This window comes from Pteropus alecto, unplaced genomic scaffold (assembly GCF_000325575.1).
Source record: "Pteropus alecto unplaced genomic scaffold, ASM32557v1 scaffold78, whole genome shotgun sequence".
Lineage (NCBI taxonomy): Eukaryota > Metazoa > Chordata > Mammalia > Chiroptera > Pteropodidae > Pteropus > Pteropus alecto.
The window spans coordinates 599037-616939 of record NW_006443124.1 but is presented as its reverse complement, the minus strand read 5'-3'; the positions used below and the strand labels follow the sequence as shown (position 1 = coordinate 616939).

General features: G+C 39.9%; 1 protein-coding gene across 7 annotated transcripts in view; it reads right to left on the bottom strand.

Annotated features, from left to right (window-relative positions):
* Positions 1–17903, bottom strand: part of PPP2R2B (protein phosphatase 2 regulatory subunit Bbeta) — a 383456-nt gene that overhangs the window by 88786 nt on the left and 276767 nt on the right. For all 7 annotated transcript variants that reach the window (XM_006922957.1, XM_006922958.1, XM_006922959.1 and 4 more), the window contains 2 exons: positions 8668–8765; positions 5607–5772 (listed from right to left, as the gene is read on the bottom strand). In XM_006922957.1, coding sequence (XP_006923019.1) covers positions 5607–5772; positions 8668–8765 — 264 coding nt within the window. The remainder of the gene's footprint in view (positions 1–5606; positions 5773–8667; positions 8766–17903) is intronic.

The following is a 17903-nucleotide window of genomic DNA, read 5'->3' as shown; positions in this document are numbered from 1 at the left end:
GGAATGGTTACAGGAGCTGGCCCGTGTCAGGGGTTTGGGTGCATAAATCTCATGTCATGCGAAGGCAGAGCTCACATTTCAAAACAAAATCATATACAATGTGGGGACAAAGTCTCCTTGACAACGGGCTGTTAAATCTATAGCTTATACATTTATTTTGTTCATTTCATAAAAATGTTTATTGAACACTGAATAGCGAGTAGCCACACATGTAGAATTAACTATGTTAGCACTTTGCATGGAGAATTTAATATTCACAATCGCCCTGTGATATAGGCACTATTATCTCCATTTTAGTGTCTCATCTCACTGTCCTTCCCACAGCCTGAAAGGCCCTGCATGACCTGAACCCCCAACTTTCTTGCCCTTTCTGATCTCGCTGTCCATCCTACTTCCTGCCACTCCCTGTGACCCTGCCACACGACTTCCTTACAGCTCCTCGTACACATTAGTCCCTCTCCTGCTCCAGGGCTTTTGCACTAGCTGTGCCTTCTGCCAGGAAAGCCCTTTACCATATTTTTTGCAAGATTTTCTCCTTCATTTTGCTTTCCCACTTTATGTCCCAACCTCCATGGGACCTTTCCTAACCAATCTACACAGAAAGGTTTTCCTCATCATTCTCTATCCCTCTCTTCCTCCTTTATTTTTCCTCCTTTATTTTCACTACTGGACAACTTATTTATTATGTTTTCCTCACTAGAAAGTAAAATCAATACAGTGGCAGGGATTCTGTCTGTCTTGTTCAATACTATATCTCTGGCACTGACAACAGTGCCTGGGAGATAGTTGATGTTCAATGAATACGAGTTGGATGAATGAATGAATTTCATCTACACAGTGCATATTGCTAGCAGCACTCAGGGAAATACAATGGTAAAGAGATTCATCAAAATGCTCCTTCCCCCTTGAAGTCTTCTTGGAGTCCCCAGCTGGAAACTACCTTTCTCACCTTCATACTGTTCCCTCACTTGGCACCACTTGCTGACACTTGTCATTCTCTATAGAATAAAACAGGGGTGAGAACTCTAATGCCTACAGGGGTCAGGCAGGCCAGGGGACTGAGTGACAGGGGCTGGGGGCTCTGGGGAGCTGGAGAGGGCATGTCCCACCTGCAGGCATTCAATTCCATTTTATAAAGAAACATGTCTGGGCCAAACAGATCATGTCTGTGGGCCGCAGGCCTTTGGCGGCCTTCAGCAGCCTTCTTTATCAGATCCTGCATTCATTATTTGAGCTTGTTCTAACTTCTCTTCTAGAAAGCAGGGTCTTGGGTGCCTTCTTGGTATCTTCCTCTCTGCCTGCACAAAGGCAGCTTGGAACCAGACAACCTTGGGCCCCAGCCCATCAAGTCCAGCCGGCCACGTGTCACAGGACTATGATTCCCATGCAGTAAGCGCCAAACTAGTATTTCTTGAGTGACAAACTAATGGGAATACAAGATTTAGCAGGGAAAAAACTATAAAACGTCCAGTTAAATTTGGATTTCAGATAAACAACAAGTAATTTTTTAGTATAAATATGTCCCAAATATTCCATCGTTACAAATAAAGATACTTAACTTTGCTATGCCTCAGTTTCTTTATTTGTAAATTAAGGAAACCTATGCCTTCCTCATGGGGCTCTTATGAGGATTAGATGAAACACTGTGTGCAGAGTGTTTCATACAGTGTTGGGCTTCCAATAACGGCAACTGTTGTTAGGATGATCAAATTGGGCAACTATTCTGCAGTAATAACGTGTTCCTCTGACAGCATTAGCTTTACCCATGATGACGTCAGCACATCCTACTTCCTCCCTGTAAGACTGTGGGCAGAGAGAAGCCGCCCCTCAACCCTGCCTTTACTAGGATTCCCTTTCTCCTTTTCCCCTCTCGTCTCACTCCTCCATCTCTCCTCACCAAATGCCTTGTCCTCAGAGGTTTGAAATGCACCACATTGTGCAGTGGGCCTTTAGGAACCATTTGGATAATTTTACAGGTAAGTGCCCCGGTTTCCTAATATCTGGGCATCACTTGGGTTGGTCATGTCTGCTGGCACGCCTGGCAAGGCTGCTAGATGTAAGAGTTGTGCACACACCTGGCTTGTACTAGGGCAGAAGGCTTTCCCAGATGCTGGGTTGACTTTATAATTTTCTATCGATAGAATATTCTGCTGGTTCTCCCCTTTCTGGATTTCCTGCTACATACTGAACTGTTTTTCAGGATGACAAAGTGAAACATGGGCCATAGTTATATAGTCACTTGATTAGCTACCGATCAGCTGTGACTTAGAAGAATCCCAATCAGTGAATTTTTATACCTAATATTTTCTATTGCTTAGCTTGGGAATGTTTCCTGTCCCATTTTCAAGGTAATTCTTTTCTCATATATTTTTATGAATGATGAATTGGTATGTAGAAAAATAAAGAAGTCATAGGAAGAGTATAGAGAATAAAAATCACCTACGATCCCTCCAGTCGAGGACAATCATTAACAATTTGCATTGATCCTCGTAGAATTTTTTCTATGCACTTTTTTTGGAAAAACCTATGATACAGGTAAAAACCTATAATAATATTGCATGCACAGATTTTGCATTTTCTCATTTTATTTCCTTCTTTCTATTATACAAGTAGTACATATAATTGTAGAAAATGTAAATGAGCATAAAAGCGAAAAAAAAAAATCTCCCTCAATTCCACCAGAGATGACTATTAGAAAAATTTTATATATATCTTTTCATTATATTTGCATATGCTATTATATAATTGTTTTTAATAGATATAACATGCTATATACATAGCTTATTAATATATTTTTCTCCTAATCTTATCTATCTATTCCAACATCTATTCCTGTAAATCTGTATAGTGAAAATTTAATAATTAAAGGTTTAATAATAGGAGACCTATTGGTATAGAAAAATCATACAAAGGAATGCTATGTAGTCATTGAAAACATTATGGTATTTTAGAAGAATAGTTACTGATTAAGAAGATAGTCCTGTTATTGTTATATTATTAAATAAAAAATCTGGCTGCAAAATAATTGATAGAATATATCACATTTTGTTAAGAAAAAAACTGATTTATCCATACCTCTTTGCGTTTTCCTTTAAAAAACATTAACAGCGGTTCCTTTTGGATGGGAATACTTTCATTATTTTCATTTTCTTTCTCTACTTTCTAAATTTTTTACAATGAACACATAACTACTCTTGTGGCATGAATACCGAATCAAATATACCTTCCTTTCTCATCATGGGTATTAGAAAGCTAGGTAAAGCAATGGGTTTTCACCTGGCAAATAATCTCAAGATTGAGATTCGTGATTGAATGTTGGTTTTATTTTTCACCTAAAATTGTAAAGTTGGAAATATATTCTGGCAGAAAGTGAAAACTGTACCCAACTATAATGAGATAAGCACAATCTAAAATAAACCAAAAAACAAAAAAAACCCCAATAATTGACAGTGAGTTCAATCCAACTCCCCATGGTTGGGTTGCCTGGGGTCATTCTTGACTTTATTATCACACATTTGTTTTTTTTTTTTTTTTTTCGACTCTATCTTGGAGCTTTGTGGATTAAAAAAAGTCTGAGGAACATGTGGCTGTTAGTATGAGTAATGGCTCTTTCTATCTTCTGGCTGGCTCTCTGAGTAGTTTATCATTACTTATGGCAGCTTTTAAACACAATCTTATCATCTATCTTCATTTTCTCTTTTGTACAGTAATTCCAACTGTCTTCCATTAATTTTTGCATGTTAACCTATTTGGCTTAAGGGGAATTCTCAACCTCAATATTAGTATAAAGAAGAAAATCACATAAGAACTTGGGAATTTTTCTTATAAGAATCATTTTGAGATGCTGTTGGCATATGAAATAGCATCCCAAATGGAAAGATAATATCTTTGGTAATCAAAAAACTATTTAAAAACTCGATTAACAGAACATTATTCTATATAATTAATCTTCATTGCATTTCACTGATTTCTTTCCCCTCCCCCACCACAAAAAGAGCTAATACATCTTTGAATTTTATTATAAATAATCAATAAGCTAGATTTCATAATATAAAGTAGCTAGCTATAGCAGATAATCAGGCACTTTTTCTCTGCCTGAAAGTAATTAAGTCAAAATTATCAGAAGTTTCTTTTATTTTGAGTAGTGTTGAATCTGCAGAACCTTTGAGTAAAACTTACACAGTAAAACTAAAAGGGAAGAAATGGAAACAAATTCATATGGTTTGGCTTTCAAGAAAACAGGATTGAAAAAAGTAAACAGAACAATAAATACGGTTATGAGAAAGCATTAAATTACTTGGAATCTGGAAAAACAGATGAGTGGAAATCTGGTCATGTTGAGATAAGCCATGTTTGAATAACTCTAAACTGGCTGTTTCAGAATTGTCATTTTTTTAGATTTGTACACTGACTCTACATTTGAAGGATTTTTGGTTCATATGCATTAAAAACTTGTCCTTTTTTTCCCCATAAGATTAAAATAAAACTCATCATCAAAACCTAGAAAATGAAAACTATAAAAGTAACACATTTATAGGTCAACCAAAAATTTATCATGATGAACTTTTCAGAGTGCTTCCTTTTAGACTTTAAAAATATTAATATATGATATATGTTTGATCATATTACATACGTAGTTTGCATATTTTTAATTGACATATGAGCATTACCCTTTCTTTATAAATGCTGAGGGTAGGCAAATAGCAAGTCTCTTGCTTTTTGATTTACATTTAAATGTATACTCCTCATAGACTCACACACGGGATGAAATGAATCATTCTCCAGCTTATTCGCTTGGGAGAGAGTATTCAATTTTTATACACTAATTCTCTTAATTGTTATGCTACTCTATTAGCACTTTTTAGTATATGATTTTATTCTGAATTGTTTCTCACATAGATGGCTTCTTTCAGCAAATGTCCTAAAAATGTTTAGGGTAGGTAATTCCACTATATAAAGACTTACCAAATTAATATGGAAATTGGCTCTCTATTCAACCCAACATCCTGTCTCTCTGACCTATCTATATCAACTCTCCCTGAACCAACAAATGATGTTAGAAATGCAGAGAGGGAGAAAGAGAAAGAAACCACGTCCTGATCAGTTCTGGGGTTGGGGTCCTTTCTCTTCCTGACCTGTGCTCCTAGCCGAGAACGTAATTGTGTCAGAGACACAGGCATCTGCTTAACCCCTCCCACCCCCCAATACATTCAGAGATTAATAACTTCTACTCAGTATGCCAACCTCACAGGACGGTACGTTGAGTTTGCTGAAATGTGTTCCCAGAATAACATTCAGTGAATCTTAAGACAGGAAGTCACATTCCAACGACACCTGGAAACGATCTGCGTTAGTTGAAAACTGCAGATAACGTGTCTCACATAATTCGGTCATACATTTATTATTTTTTAAAAGAATAACAACTATTTTCTGAATGCTTATGCTTTGCCAGGCAGGCACTCTACTAGGCATCTTGCAAATATTATTTCTAAATTTTTCAACAACCCACAAGGCAAAAGGAAAATTGAGTCTAAGGAAGACTGAAATATATGATTTCAATGACTATATCCATGAAAATATCAAACAGGAGATGTCACTCCACATACCATTAGTAGACAGAAGAAAGTAGGCTGCATTCTGCTGAGGGAGCCATCTTATTTTATTGATTTTTTCTTCTATTTCTAAACTCTTCAGGTAATCGAACTCAGGTTCATGGCTCTGGAATGTGCTGTAAACATTGTATTCACCCCTACGATGAACCTGATTTTTACTCTGTAGGAAGGAGAGGGGGAAAAAAACAAAACCAGAGATTAAATCACATAAGCCACCTACAAATTCATCAGTTCTTTTTTTGAGCTGAATCATTAGGGGTGGGGTGGGTAGGTCATGTCAGCATGGGATGAGGGCAGGACTATGACAGCCACAAGGTCTACCTTAGCTCAGTGGCCTCCAAAATATCTAATCATGTGCCCAAGTTGGTAAATATCAGCACCTCCAATGTACATGTTTATTTATAAATTACATAAACTTTTGCACTAATATATTGTATTTATCACAACATATATATAATATATATATATGAATAGAAGTTAAAATATGGTTTTAAAATCAATACAATTTTAAAAATTTGTATAAATATAAGTTCTAATATTTACTTTCTGCCTCCTAATGGATGTCTTAGATGCCCTTTGGAGTAAGCCATCCCACGCTGATGTCCATATATACTTATATCAATCCCTTCAAAGAGCACAAAGCTATAGCATCTATACTTTTCATTGGCCTTTTAAAATCTCACTAGATTCTCAGAATCTCTGAGAGGTAGGCAGAGCACAAAAAAGGACAAAAGAGGCTCAGAGATATTAAAAAGACTTCTCCAAGGTCACACAGCTTCTGAGTAGCAGATGTGGGCATCAGATCTTTCCTCCACCCCACTCTACCCTTTTTTTCCCTAACATGAGTAATAAAACAGACAGGAGCACAGATGATATCTGTATCATTGGGAGATGACGAGACTTTACCTCTGGCTTTCCCCTAGCTCCGATTATGCAAAATGCAAACAGCAGGAACTAAATAAATGATGAGAGCATGAAACATAAGGGAAAGCTCTGCAGAAAGGGGCAAGAGAAAGAAAGGTGGAGAGAAGTAAAAAGGGGGCGTGAAACAGAGAGAGAAGGGAAAAGAAAGGAGGTTTTATTTCAGGCACTTTAGGACCTGGTTACCAAGAGCTTCAAGGGTCAGGCTTTGGAAAACAGTATTCAAAAATCCAAATCCAAGTCTTAAACATTAGTCATAAAAGTCTGACTCTTAATAAAAAGCTCAGTTAAAAAGTGTATTTCTGGGTGGATATTGAACATCCAAACCCAAATCTCAACTTCCAGATAGGTTGTAACACCATGGTCTTAAATGTGTTTGTGAGGGCACTGAGGTTCGTTTCTCTGAGCAAATTCTCCAGGAGTGTGGTTCTTGAGAAGTCACCCACAGAAGTCAAAAACATGCCTGACCTAGATGCCATCACATGGCTTTGTTTCTCAGGCTCAGTGTTCATTTCAATCTCAAACCTTGTCACAAAACTAAGCATTTAACTGCATGTTATCATCTTGGACATTTATTTTTTTATCGACCCAAACCACCTTTCTTTGGAAAATGTGCCCTCCCTTCATTCTACTAATGAATCGGGCTTCCCAAATATTTCAGTAAATTAAAATAGGTGAAATCTACAAATGGTGAACAGAAAACGTGGAGTGGAATATTACTGGCAACATGCTGCCTTGGGTAATTTATGCTAAATAGCTCCTCGGGTTTCTTTTTATCATCACTATGAACCTAGGTGGATTTTTTTTAAGTTGAAGAAGGTTTGAAAATCAGTTTTAAGAGGACTTTCAGTGCTGACATATTTGCTACTAGCCTACTTACTGCAGAGAGAGCCGGTCCACCTTAACAATAAATTTATGAGTGTTGATTTCCTACCATCCAAATCAGACTGTCAAGTGTGTGTAGTATGTGCCAGACCAATTAGCACTAGGCAGCTCTGGAAAAGCAGGAAAAATTCCAGGTCACGAAGAGCTATTAGTTCCTACTTGCCAACCACATTTTCATGTTTCCAGGGCCAATGGAATAGGCTGGGTGCCTGATTTAATGCTGAACACTTGAATTTATACAGAACCCCGAGGGATTATGATGCCCTTCTAGAAATTAATTGCAAATAATGTGCAATTACCAAATATATCACCTCTAAATGAGGCTTTCCTTTTTCCAGAGGAGGTGTAACACAAATGGCTTTGAGGCACAAAGCAGGCTTGAAATTGCCAGGGAAGTCTCTTGTGAGACCTTCTTCCTGCACTGAGCCTCCCCCTGCACCATGCTGGGTGGATCTCAGAGGCAGGCAGTGGCAGATGGGAGAGTTACTAGGACACAGAATGGCCTGCTGGAGACACCAGGACCATGCCAGGGGAGGCCAAAGAAATCAAATTGGGCCATAATTCCATTCTGACAAAACAGAAGCAGACACCGAAAAAAACTCAAAATGAGAAAAAATTCCCAGTGGAACCCAAGTCTCAGGAAGAGATAGGCTTTTTGAGGTTCTCTGGAAGTTAGAACTGCTCAGAATGCACACAGCACTCAGCTTTAGGGGACTCCGTGTCATCTACAGTAAAGTGCGTGCCCTGTGCATTGCTCAGATGGCATTTTGTGGGGTCGCACTCCCTTTGGTAGAGCGAGCTGTCACTTTCTTCTCTACAAACCCAAGTGGTCCTTTTCACATCTGTTGGCAAAGAACTATTTTTTTTTTTCTTCTCCTATATACTCAGTACGGGCACCTGAAATGAGAGGAGACTTAATCTTAACAGCTCAAGGAGAAATCTCACTCCAAAAGGAGGAGTAATGCTCCAAACAGTACTTGTGGCATTTTGCAGGTCAGGTGAGATGTGAGGTCGTTTGGAATGTGCGACACCCAGGTTTAAAAAGATAAGGCCATGCCCAGGACAGCCTCGATTTTCAGGTGCTTTTATGAGCCTGAACGTGGAACTGTTGATGTTAATGATTTTTTGGCAGTTTTTAGTTTGCCAGCAAAGCAGCAAGGTTAAGGGAAACACATGGGGATTAAGAAACAGTAGGAGGCCTCCTTTAAAAAAAGAAGAAAATGGGCATTTTGCATTCACTGCCACTTACCTCCTGCTCTCGTTGAAATATTACAACCCGACCCCCCTTGTCCCCTGTCGCTAGTAATTCTCCTGTGTGGTTGAATTCTACCGTAGAGATAATGTCAGCTGAAAAGAAGAAGACAAAGGCAATTTAAGTAACTGCACACTTACTTCCAAGCGATAGATAATAGACATACTTTTCTGTGCATTTAAGGGCTTCGGGCTTGTCTCTGCAGTGGAATTCACAAGGATTTTATATTTTGTATTTTAAGTGTCACTAGAAGTGGCACTTGGGAAAGTAAATTTCCTAGATACCCACACTACCGCTTTGGTCTCTTGGAACATCTGGAGAGAACAAAAGGAAGAAGCCCATTCAGACCCTTTTGTTTTGGGCAAGGGAAAATGAATTTCTTCACGGCTCAGGGAAATCTCGATTTTCTTTGATAATTTCTGCCAACCACAGATCCTGTACCCACTTGTGGCGTTTCCTTTCTTCTATAGCAACACACTTCCCAAACAGGTTTCCGTGGTGGCTATGCAAATGAGGGCTGGGGACTGTGATGAAGCCAGGCTGGATGCCTAAAGCCCAGACATGGAAAGAAAGAGTTGGAGCATAAAGAAATCATTGGGAAACTCTGCAAGTCATAAATTCAAGGAAGGACCCCACAAACGCTCCAGCTTAAGCCATGCTCCTTCTTTTCTGGTGAGTCCGACACACCTTTCTGGACGAGCACGACCTAATTCTAACCCCGGGAGATGGGTGCTGAGAAAACAGGGTCATGAGGCCAGAGCGGAGAGGGCAATCTGTACCCTGTATTTCCAAACAGAGAAAATACACAGGCACCAGGAACTCAGATCACAGATAATTGCCGAAGGAATGCCAGCCTGCCAAGTCTTTCTTCAACGCTGGTTACCCCCAGAGGAACAAAGACAGGTAAATTACCTGTGATTGGATTTATTAGGGCTATTTTTAGAAAAATGTCAGAGGTTAATCCCTCTGCAATTATTCCCCTGCAGGGCTCCAACAATTGCTACCAAGAGTGCAAATAAGTGTAAAAAAAAAAAAAAAAAAGGGCAGGAGAATTGTGACTACAGCCTTTGATAGAGGAACATTCTGAAGATTGTGTCCATGTGAGGAACACAGAGGGGAAACAGTGAGCTGGAAAACTAAAGCAATTACCCCTGAATGATTCAAATCTCAAATCTTTAATATAATCACCATTTCAAGATTTTCTTTGTATGCCTGATTTATTCCGGTAAGCAGTGTAAAATTCTCCACTTGGCATGTAACTGTCCTTTGCCAAGATGAAAACGCTTCTAATGGTCATTCTTTGTGGAGACGGAAAAAAGAATAAGGCACAAGCCATCATTACTTGCAAGGTGGGCACATTTAAAAGAATGATTTATGATTCCTTGTTTGGGCCTCTTAGATGACTGACCCTGGGGGTAGCAAATTCAAAGCCCTACAAGGGCCACTAGGTAACACGGACATGGAGTGGAGGAAACTTGGCAAAAGCTCGTGTCCCCTCGTAGGGAACAAGTGGCTACTCAGCTTAAGCCAACTGTGGCCACGAACTATTGCATGCATTACCAGGTATTCCGGTCTTTTAAAAAGAAGTTGGAAATCCAGATTTTTATGCAAAACCTCCTCAGTTTTTTATATTGGCAACGACTTTTTTCAATGCCATGATGTTAAAAATATATAATCTTGTCTAGGGGCTGAATGTGGTTTGTACGTCACCAGTTTAGGACTTCTGGTCTATGGAAGGGTCTTCCTTCAGAAAAGGCCTCCCTATTCCTTCTTGATTGATGATCTCAACTGGAAATGCAGTCCATTCCCTCAGCAAGACCCTCCGAATGGATGCTACCTTAAGGAAACACGAAATAAGCTGCACGCTTGTTTAGTTCCCGGTGTAAGGTAAGAAAGCCCATTTCTATGACATGTGCCCACTGAGGAGCAAGAAAGCCCAGCAGAGCTGGGAAGCCGGCTGTCTCAAGTGAATTATTTGACCCCTTTTGTTTGTTACGGTTGGTGCATCTTGGCAAAGTGCTCTCACGAACAGAGGAGAGAAGAAGGCTGTTTAATGTTTGCAGTTGCCTCAGAACGCCCCGGTAGAAAAACAAGTGAGTGCTAGGATACACTTCTCATTTAGTTACTGCTTCTTGGGTCGAATCTAAGGCAGGCAGAGCTGTTTCTTTTCACGTTCAGGCTTCTGTCAGGTACTAAGGAGTGAGTCAAAGCTCTCAAACTGCTTAAGACACGAACATCTCCCAGAGAGAAAGGGGAGTGGGGAAGCAGTGAGAGGGTGGGGAGACCAGGCCTGGGATGAACAGTGCCCGCTCACGCCTGCAGGGCTAAGATTCTGCTGAAGTGTAGCTTCCACTCTTCCTCTCAGCAGTGGTGTCCACACAGACCCCGGGATTCTAGGTGGTTCTCCAGGGCCGGTGCACTGAGAACTAAAAAGCGGCCCTTTTCTTTTGGTGAAGTTGGTTCTCAGAAGGAAGAGTGAAGTAGCTTTTTCCAAGGTCAGCCTCTGGCTCGGTTTCCAAGAAAACATCACTCATGGCGGGTGGGGGCGGGGCTAGGCAGGGGGAATACCTCCCTTTTTCGGGGATGCCATATACACGGTCTTTTTGCTTAGACTCTCTGTGAAAATGTCTTCATTTAAGCATCTCATCACTTTTAAGATCCGCACAGGTCTAAACAGGGTAAGATTTTTTAAAAATCAATAATTCTCAGGCACGGATATGTTCATTCATTTAAACTATCTGTCACAATACACGATGTATAAAGCATTCTCCCAGACCCCACAGAAGACACAGAGTTAAAAGCACGGTCCCTACCCTCAAAATCATTTCAACTAAAATGTGCGCCATCTCCTCACCCCATTTCTGTCACCATCTTCGAAAAGAACTCATCTGTTCTCCTCCACTGCAGCTTCCACACATGAGTTCTGCCTGATATATTTGTTTTTACTCACTATTCCCTTAGCCTTTATAAAGAAATATGTTTTCTTTTGTATTTGCTAAAGTATGCTGTCAATATTATTTGAGAATTGTTAGGAACGGTCACTGCCACGGTACCCACAGTCCTACCATTAGAGTGACTCCTTCAGATTGAAGTACCGATCCAACACCCCTCTTAAATGCAATTGATGCTTTGAAGTTAGAGTGCATTTTACACTGTATGTAACCAGAGATGTGCACATTGAGTGTTGATCACATATAAGATCAAAAAAATGTATCCACGGAAGGAGAAAGATAAAAGGAGCAAGGCCTAGTAGAGAGCACAAGTCTAGGCAAGTGGGATCTGTGACCCAACCAAGTCCTAACATGAAGGCGCCAGGTATGGGGATTTGGAATAGCCAAGCAGAGGAGAAAGGAAAACACACACACACACACACGCACACACGCACGCACGCACGCGCACACACGTGCACGCTAAGATTCAAGCTCAACACACACACGCACACACGCACGCACGCACACACAGGTGCACGCTAAGATTCAAGCTCTAGTCTAAGCCACATGATCCAAGCCATTATTATTAGAACTCTGCATTATGGGACATCAGGCATGGTCCTAGTTAATAAAAAAAGTCCCTTTTGTTTTCCAAGTGTTATCAACATTTGTGCTATGTCTTTCTCATGAACCTTGTAAGGGAAAGGGGGACTGGCATGGCAGGATTCTGAAATTCCTTAGTCCTCTTGCCAAGTCCTTACCTTTATTTTAACCCTGCCAGCCAGCTGGTCTGTATTTGACATTGTTTATATCTAGCTATCGTCTATGCCATTGCAGCTTGAGTTAATACCTGTTTTGAACTTTCATGTTTCCCGACTCATTTATCACTGCTAAGCCAGTAGGTGTAACCAGAATACTTTACTGCTCCATCCATCTCTGCATATCTTCATCTGTGACTGTTTAATAATTGATGCAAAACTCGCGAATCATCCCACATTCCAATTTAAAGGTACTGAAACTTCTGATACACATACTCTTGTGTTTGTGTCATACTTTTTGGGAGAGCAGTTTCAATTGGAAAATTTGAGCTGCTCAAGACAAAATAACTTTTATGCGTATAGAGATTGCATATGGCAATAACAATAAACTAGCAAACTGGAGACGATAACTTCATCTAAAATCTTGGTCAACAGAAATCAATTTATCAAGTTCAACATGACTTTTGCCTTTAAATGACCAGTATATATATAACACCATTTTATTAAATGCCCAGATGAGTCATGCCATTGAGCAAAAAGCTGTAAGCTTAAGCAGTTTTCCTCTGTTCTTTATAGATATGGATCAAGTACACGTTTTTGACTAAAAACAAAAAAAACAGAAGCCAAAAGCTGTTATAGAGGTCAAATGCAGTTAACGTGATTTGAAAAAGAAGTATGTTTGCCCTGTTCTACATTTTTTGTGTTGATGTAATTTCTACAAGATGGTGGCCTGGTAACCCCATTTCTAGTTCAGCAGTCAAATATTTCTTTTTAAAAACAAATCTGAGCATCCCACAAAGGTTCCATACTAGTAATTTCATATAGAAAGTCTCCATGTATCTGAATAATAGAAATTGACTTGGCAATTATATTAGCATGATGATGAGGCTGAAGAAAACAGGGACTCCCCTGGTCCACGCCCTTGTCTCCCACAGCACTGTTGCTAGGCTGGAGTCTGCAATGCCAAAGCACTAGGCTGAGGCAGGCATCTGGATTATCAGGCGATGTACAATTCAAATAGCAGAGTGAGTGTTTTGACAAAGTGATGACTCAGTTGAAACTTAGAGAGGACCTAAACCCAAATCCTCTGATGGGGCAAGATCTTACTGACCAGGTCACTAGCACTGGACTCTCAGCATCAATCATAGGGACTGAAATGAGAGGGTAAAGCAATTTAGCCTTCAGAGCCTGTTACATGTCTTATCTTTCATCTAAGAACCATTTGGTAGATAATACTATAAAGTCATTTACCCTGTATCGGCTGACTATTTCAAGCCACTCAATACTTGGCTTTCTTCCCGATGGTCAGGTTGACTCTCCACACAGTGTTGTTTCTTCAGCTGAGATGAGGATACCCAGCAAGGATAGAAAACAGGTTCAAAGTGGATGCCAATGGTGAAATGGTAGTAGTTGCCAGAAATTTTTTGAGAGGGTTTTGGGAGGTCGCTTCCAGCTTGCGGTGCAGTGATGAATTGGCAATGGGTCCTGCAGTCGGCGGAGGCAGCATGGACCTCCTTGGTCTTCTCTGCTACATAGGGGTTTCTAGCTAGCCTGGCACTGACTTTGCAGATTAAACAAATGGGGTTTTTAGGCTTCCTAGTGGGAATTAAAATTACTCCTTCCAACTACATAAATCTGTGGATTCCTTTTGGGTTCTGGTTCACAGTCCAAAGTCAACAATAGTCCACGGTTCATTTTCTCAGATCAGGTTTTCTCTGCTAAGTTTTGATAACTGAAATAGTGTGTTGGAGCATATTTTCCACCAAAATGGGAGCGGGGCGGGAAGCGGGCAGGAATGAAGTCTGGCGAAGGCCAAAGAAGATAAGCCTAAATACTGCTACTTTGATTGTGTCAAAATGGCCTTGTTGATGTTAATATGTTGTAAAATTTTTAAAAGTATCAGGCAATAAAAATGTGTGTAAAATAATTTCAATTTTGTTAAAATATTTTCATTTCAAAATATATCTTTAACTGGTAAAGCAATAATACATTAAAACTTCTATTAATACCAAAATGATGCTTAAAACATAAATGAAATTTCCCTCACAATATGACCCCTCCAGAAATAGTTAACTCTTATAAATGTATACACACAAATATTCATAGAAAAAAGAAGTCTGTCAGGGAGAGTCCAAAATATATTATTTTGTAGGATGTGAATGATTTATTTTCTTATGGTCTTTTTTTCTAATTTTTAAATATTTTCTATTTTGTTTTTTTACCATGACTATAAATAAATGAGCAATTCTTACTTGTAAAGAATTTTCATTGGTTTTCATACTGAATAAAAGATTTCAGCATTTATCTCAGTGACTTCTTAAACTTTTAAAAAATTTCTTTTTAAATTCCCATATAGTGAAACTCAGTTTTGCTGGCATACCCTTTTACGGGTTTGGATAAATTCAGAGATGTGTATCACTAACATCATCATGATAAAGAACAGTTTATCATCCCCAAAATGTTCCTTTATATTGCTCCTTCGTAGTAAACAATTTTCAAGAGGAATAAAATTAGGGGAATAAAATGAGCTCACAGGTGTATAAGAGCTTCCAAAAGTTAAAAATGATGTGCGAAGAGAATCTTATTGTTACTAGTCTCTCAACTCATTTTACAGCCAATGATCATTTTCCTACTACTGAGAGTCAAAAATTTTATTTTTTAATCTTACTGTTTAGATAGTATCGCTATTTAGAATTCTGTTTTTAGCGTGGTGGGAAGCTCACATCATCGATATCCCTTTGCTGACCTGTGTCGCAAACTAGGTTTATGCATCAAGTTTTCTACCCTTTGATCTTTGCCCTTGGTTTTTAAATGGGACTGTGTGTGAATCCTTGGTTCGGCAGCATCAATTTCTTAACTTGACTCTGTTTCTCACATTCCTTTAGCTTGGTCCTAGTGACAGAAGAAGTAAAGTTCTGAGTAGTGACAACAAATAGGTCTAATCTTGCTCACCAGTTTTGATGTATTGGCGGTAGCTGCCTATTGAGTGGAAATCTGAGGTCATAGCTGGGCTTGGTGCGAGAGTGTTGTGATCAATTAGTCATGTCTGCTACTGTCATGGACATGCCACACACTTGCTGTTCTGAACTACTGTGAGTAATACACACTTTCTGTCTGATCCAGATTTATTCCTTTGTCACCAGACCAGTGTCTGATATTTAGATATTGAATCCTTTCCCTGTCATTTGAATATAATTAGTCTTATGTATACTAGTTCTAACTGGACCTGGTGCTGGTATTTTTCTCATATGAAAGAAGGCAGGTAGAAGGGTCCAACAGCCCCAGTTCCCTAGATCTTATCACAATTGCTGCTTCCTATTTAACCACAAGCGGAAAATCAGCACTACTTCAATTTCAGTCTGCACCTATTTATCACAATTGCTGCTTCCTATTTAACCACAAGCGCGGTGCTGGAAAATCAGCACTACTTCAATTTCAGTCTGCTCCTACAGACCAAGCTGATCAAGGGCAGGTAGTGTATTGTGGCGGACTCTCTTGGCTAGAGCCACTCCTAGCCAGTGCTTGTCTTTCTTGTCTGCCTCCCACCGTGGAGGCTAAAAACTCAGATACTGGCCTCCTTCCCAGACTCCCTTATGGCTATGTGTAGCCATGTAACCCAGATCTGGCTAATGAGGCATACAAGAAAGTCTGCTGGGAGGTAGAACTTCTGGGAAGGATTTTTCTTTCCCGAATAAGAGGAAAAAGGCAAGTAAGGGCAGGTCTTCTGGCTGCACTGACTACCCCTTGCTTCCTGCTTTTGTATGTGGTTAGATGTGGCCATGATATGTGGAGCTGCAGCAGCCATCATGTGACCATGATGAGCCTAAGGACTTTAAAAAAACCTAAGGACTTTAAAAAGCCAAGAGGCTGAATATGATCTGGAAGAATGAGACAATGTCCTTGATGATATCATTGAACTGCAAAAACGTACCTTAGGGACAGCCTATGTCTGAACTTGTTAAATAATAGATAACCTGTGGTTGAAGCCACCGCTAACCCACAGATCTTCTATCATTTGCTTCTAAATGCACACTAAGAGACATTTCCTTCCATCTTTGTTTTCCTCATAGCACTTTGCACAGGATAAGATTATTACTACATGTTGAATTAGAAAACATGGGCCCTCGTCCGGCAGTCTTCACGCACAAATTCTCACACGCACATTTTCGTTTCATTTTACCACACGACCAATTTTTCTTCACACTTGCTTGGTTCCCAGTACAGGTATTGAGGTGCTTTGTTTATCCCTCTCCCCCGTGTGGAAACGGTGCATTACTTTTTGACCATTCAAATATGAAAGCAGCTCATTGGTATAGAATTCCTCCCCCCCAGTTAATCATGATATCCATCATAAAATTATGACTTCAAAGGGACCTAGCCATGCCCTCCTTAGGAGCCAAGTTCTCCTTGCTAATGTGCAGGAAGCCCACCATGCTTGCTGAGCTGTGAAAATCCAGATGGCAGGAAGCAGGTGAGTAATAAATGCCATGCTGTCCCCATTAAAATGCATGCAGCTTCCCCACACTGCCCGAATCCCCGGCACTAACCAGCTTTGAGAAAACCCAGGCCATGTGGGTCATGAAGATTGCCTTTCACTCAAAACATGTTTCTGCAACATAGAATCTAAGGAGAGATTTTTTTCTGTGGTTGGAATAAAACTTGCCTAAAGGGTAAAGGAGTTTTAAAAATTATAAGTCCTCTAAGTACTGAAAAATCCAGTGGGAAATTGGTTATAGTCCAGACTTGCCGACTAACCACAAGCCTGTGGTTACAGTGGAATCTGCTGTCAAGGTGTCTACCATCTGTCACTCACTCTTTCAGAAAGCAGAGAAGTAATTAACTGCTCGGGCAATGCAAACTGTCAACCATTCAGATCTATTATTTACACAACATGGGACATCTACTGCTGATCCCAGTCAGTGGGACTTCAGGTCCAAAACGAGAAAGTGCCATCACATCTACAGGGGAACAGGAGCTCTTGAGCAGGCAGCGTGCCACTCGCACACACTTAAAATGAAGTCTTTTGGGCCTGCCTTCGATCAAAAGTTTTGTGGTGCCAGATGCTCTGAAGTCAGTGAGACATGGCACTTGCCTTGTGGAAGCTAAAATTCCCCATGTTTGTAGGTTGGCTCTGATGTTACTTCTTTAGGGAAGCCTTGGGTGACTTCTCCCCAAACCTGGACACCTTCCTATTATGCAGCCTCACTGCACCCATACTTCTCTTCCAACACAATTATCACCCCATACTATTAGCACTTATCCTGATGGTAACAGAATCAGTTTAAATGCCTTTCTCAGTCTCTAAATTGTAAATTTTGCAAGGAACTTATTCACCTTTGAACCCTCCTTGGTGCCTAGCTGAGCATCTTAATATATAACAGATGCTTCTAAATTTTCTCCTTCAGTAAGTTGACCACTGAATGAGAGAGCAAAAGAGAGTCCACGCCAAAGTGGACCAACACAGAGACAATGGTGACTTTCAACAAAGTACTGATAAACAAAATATTTATGCTGGATAAATGTAAAAACATTTTTGGGTCATGAG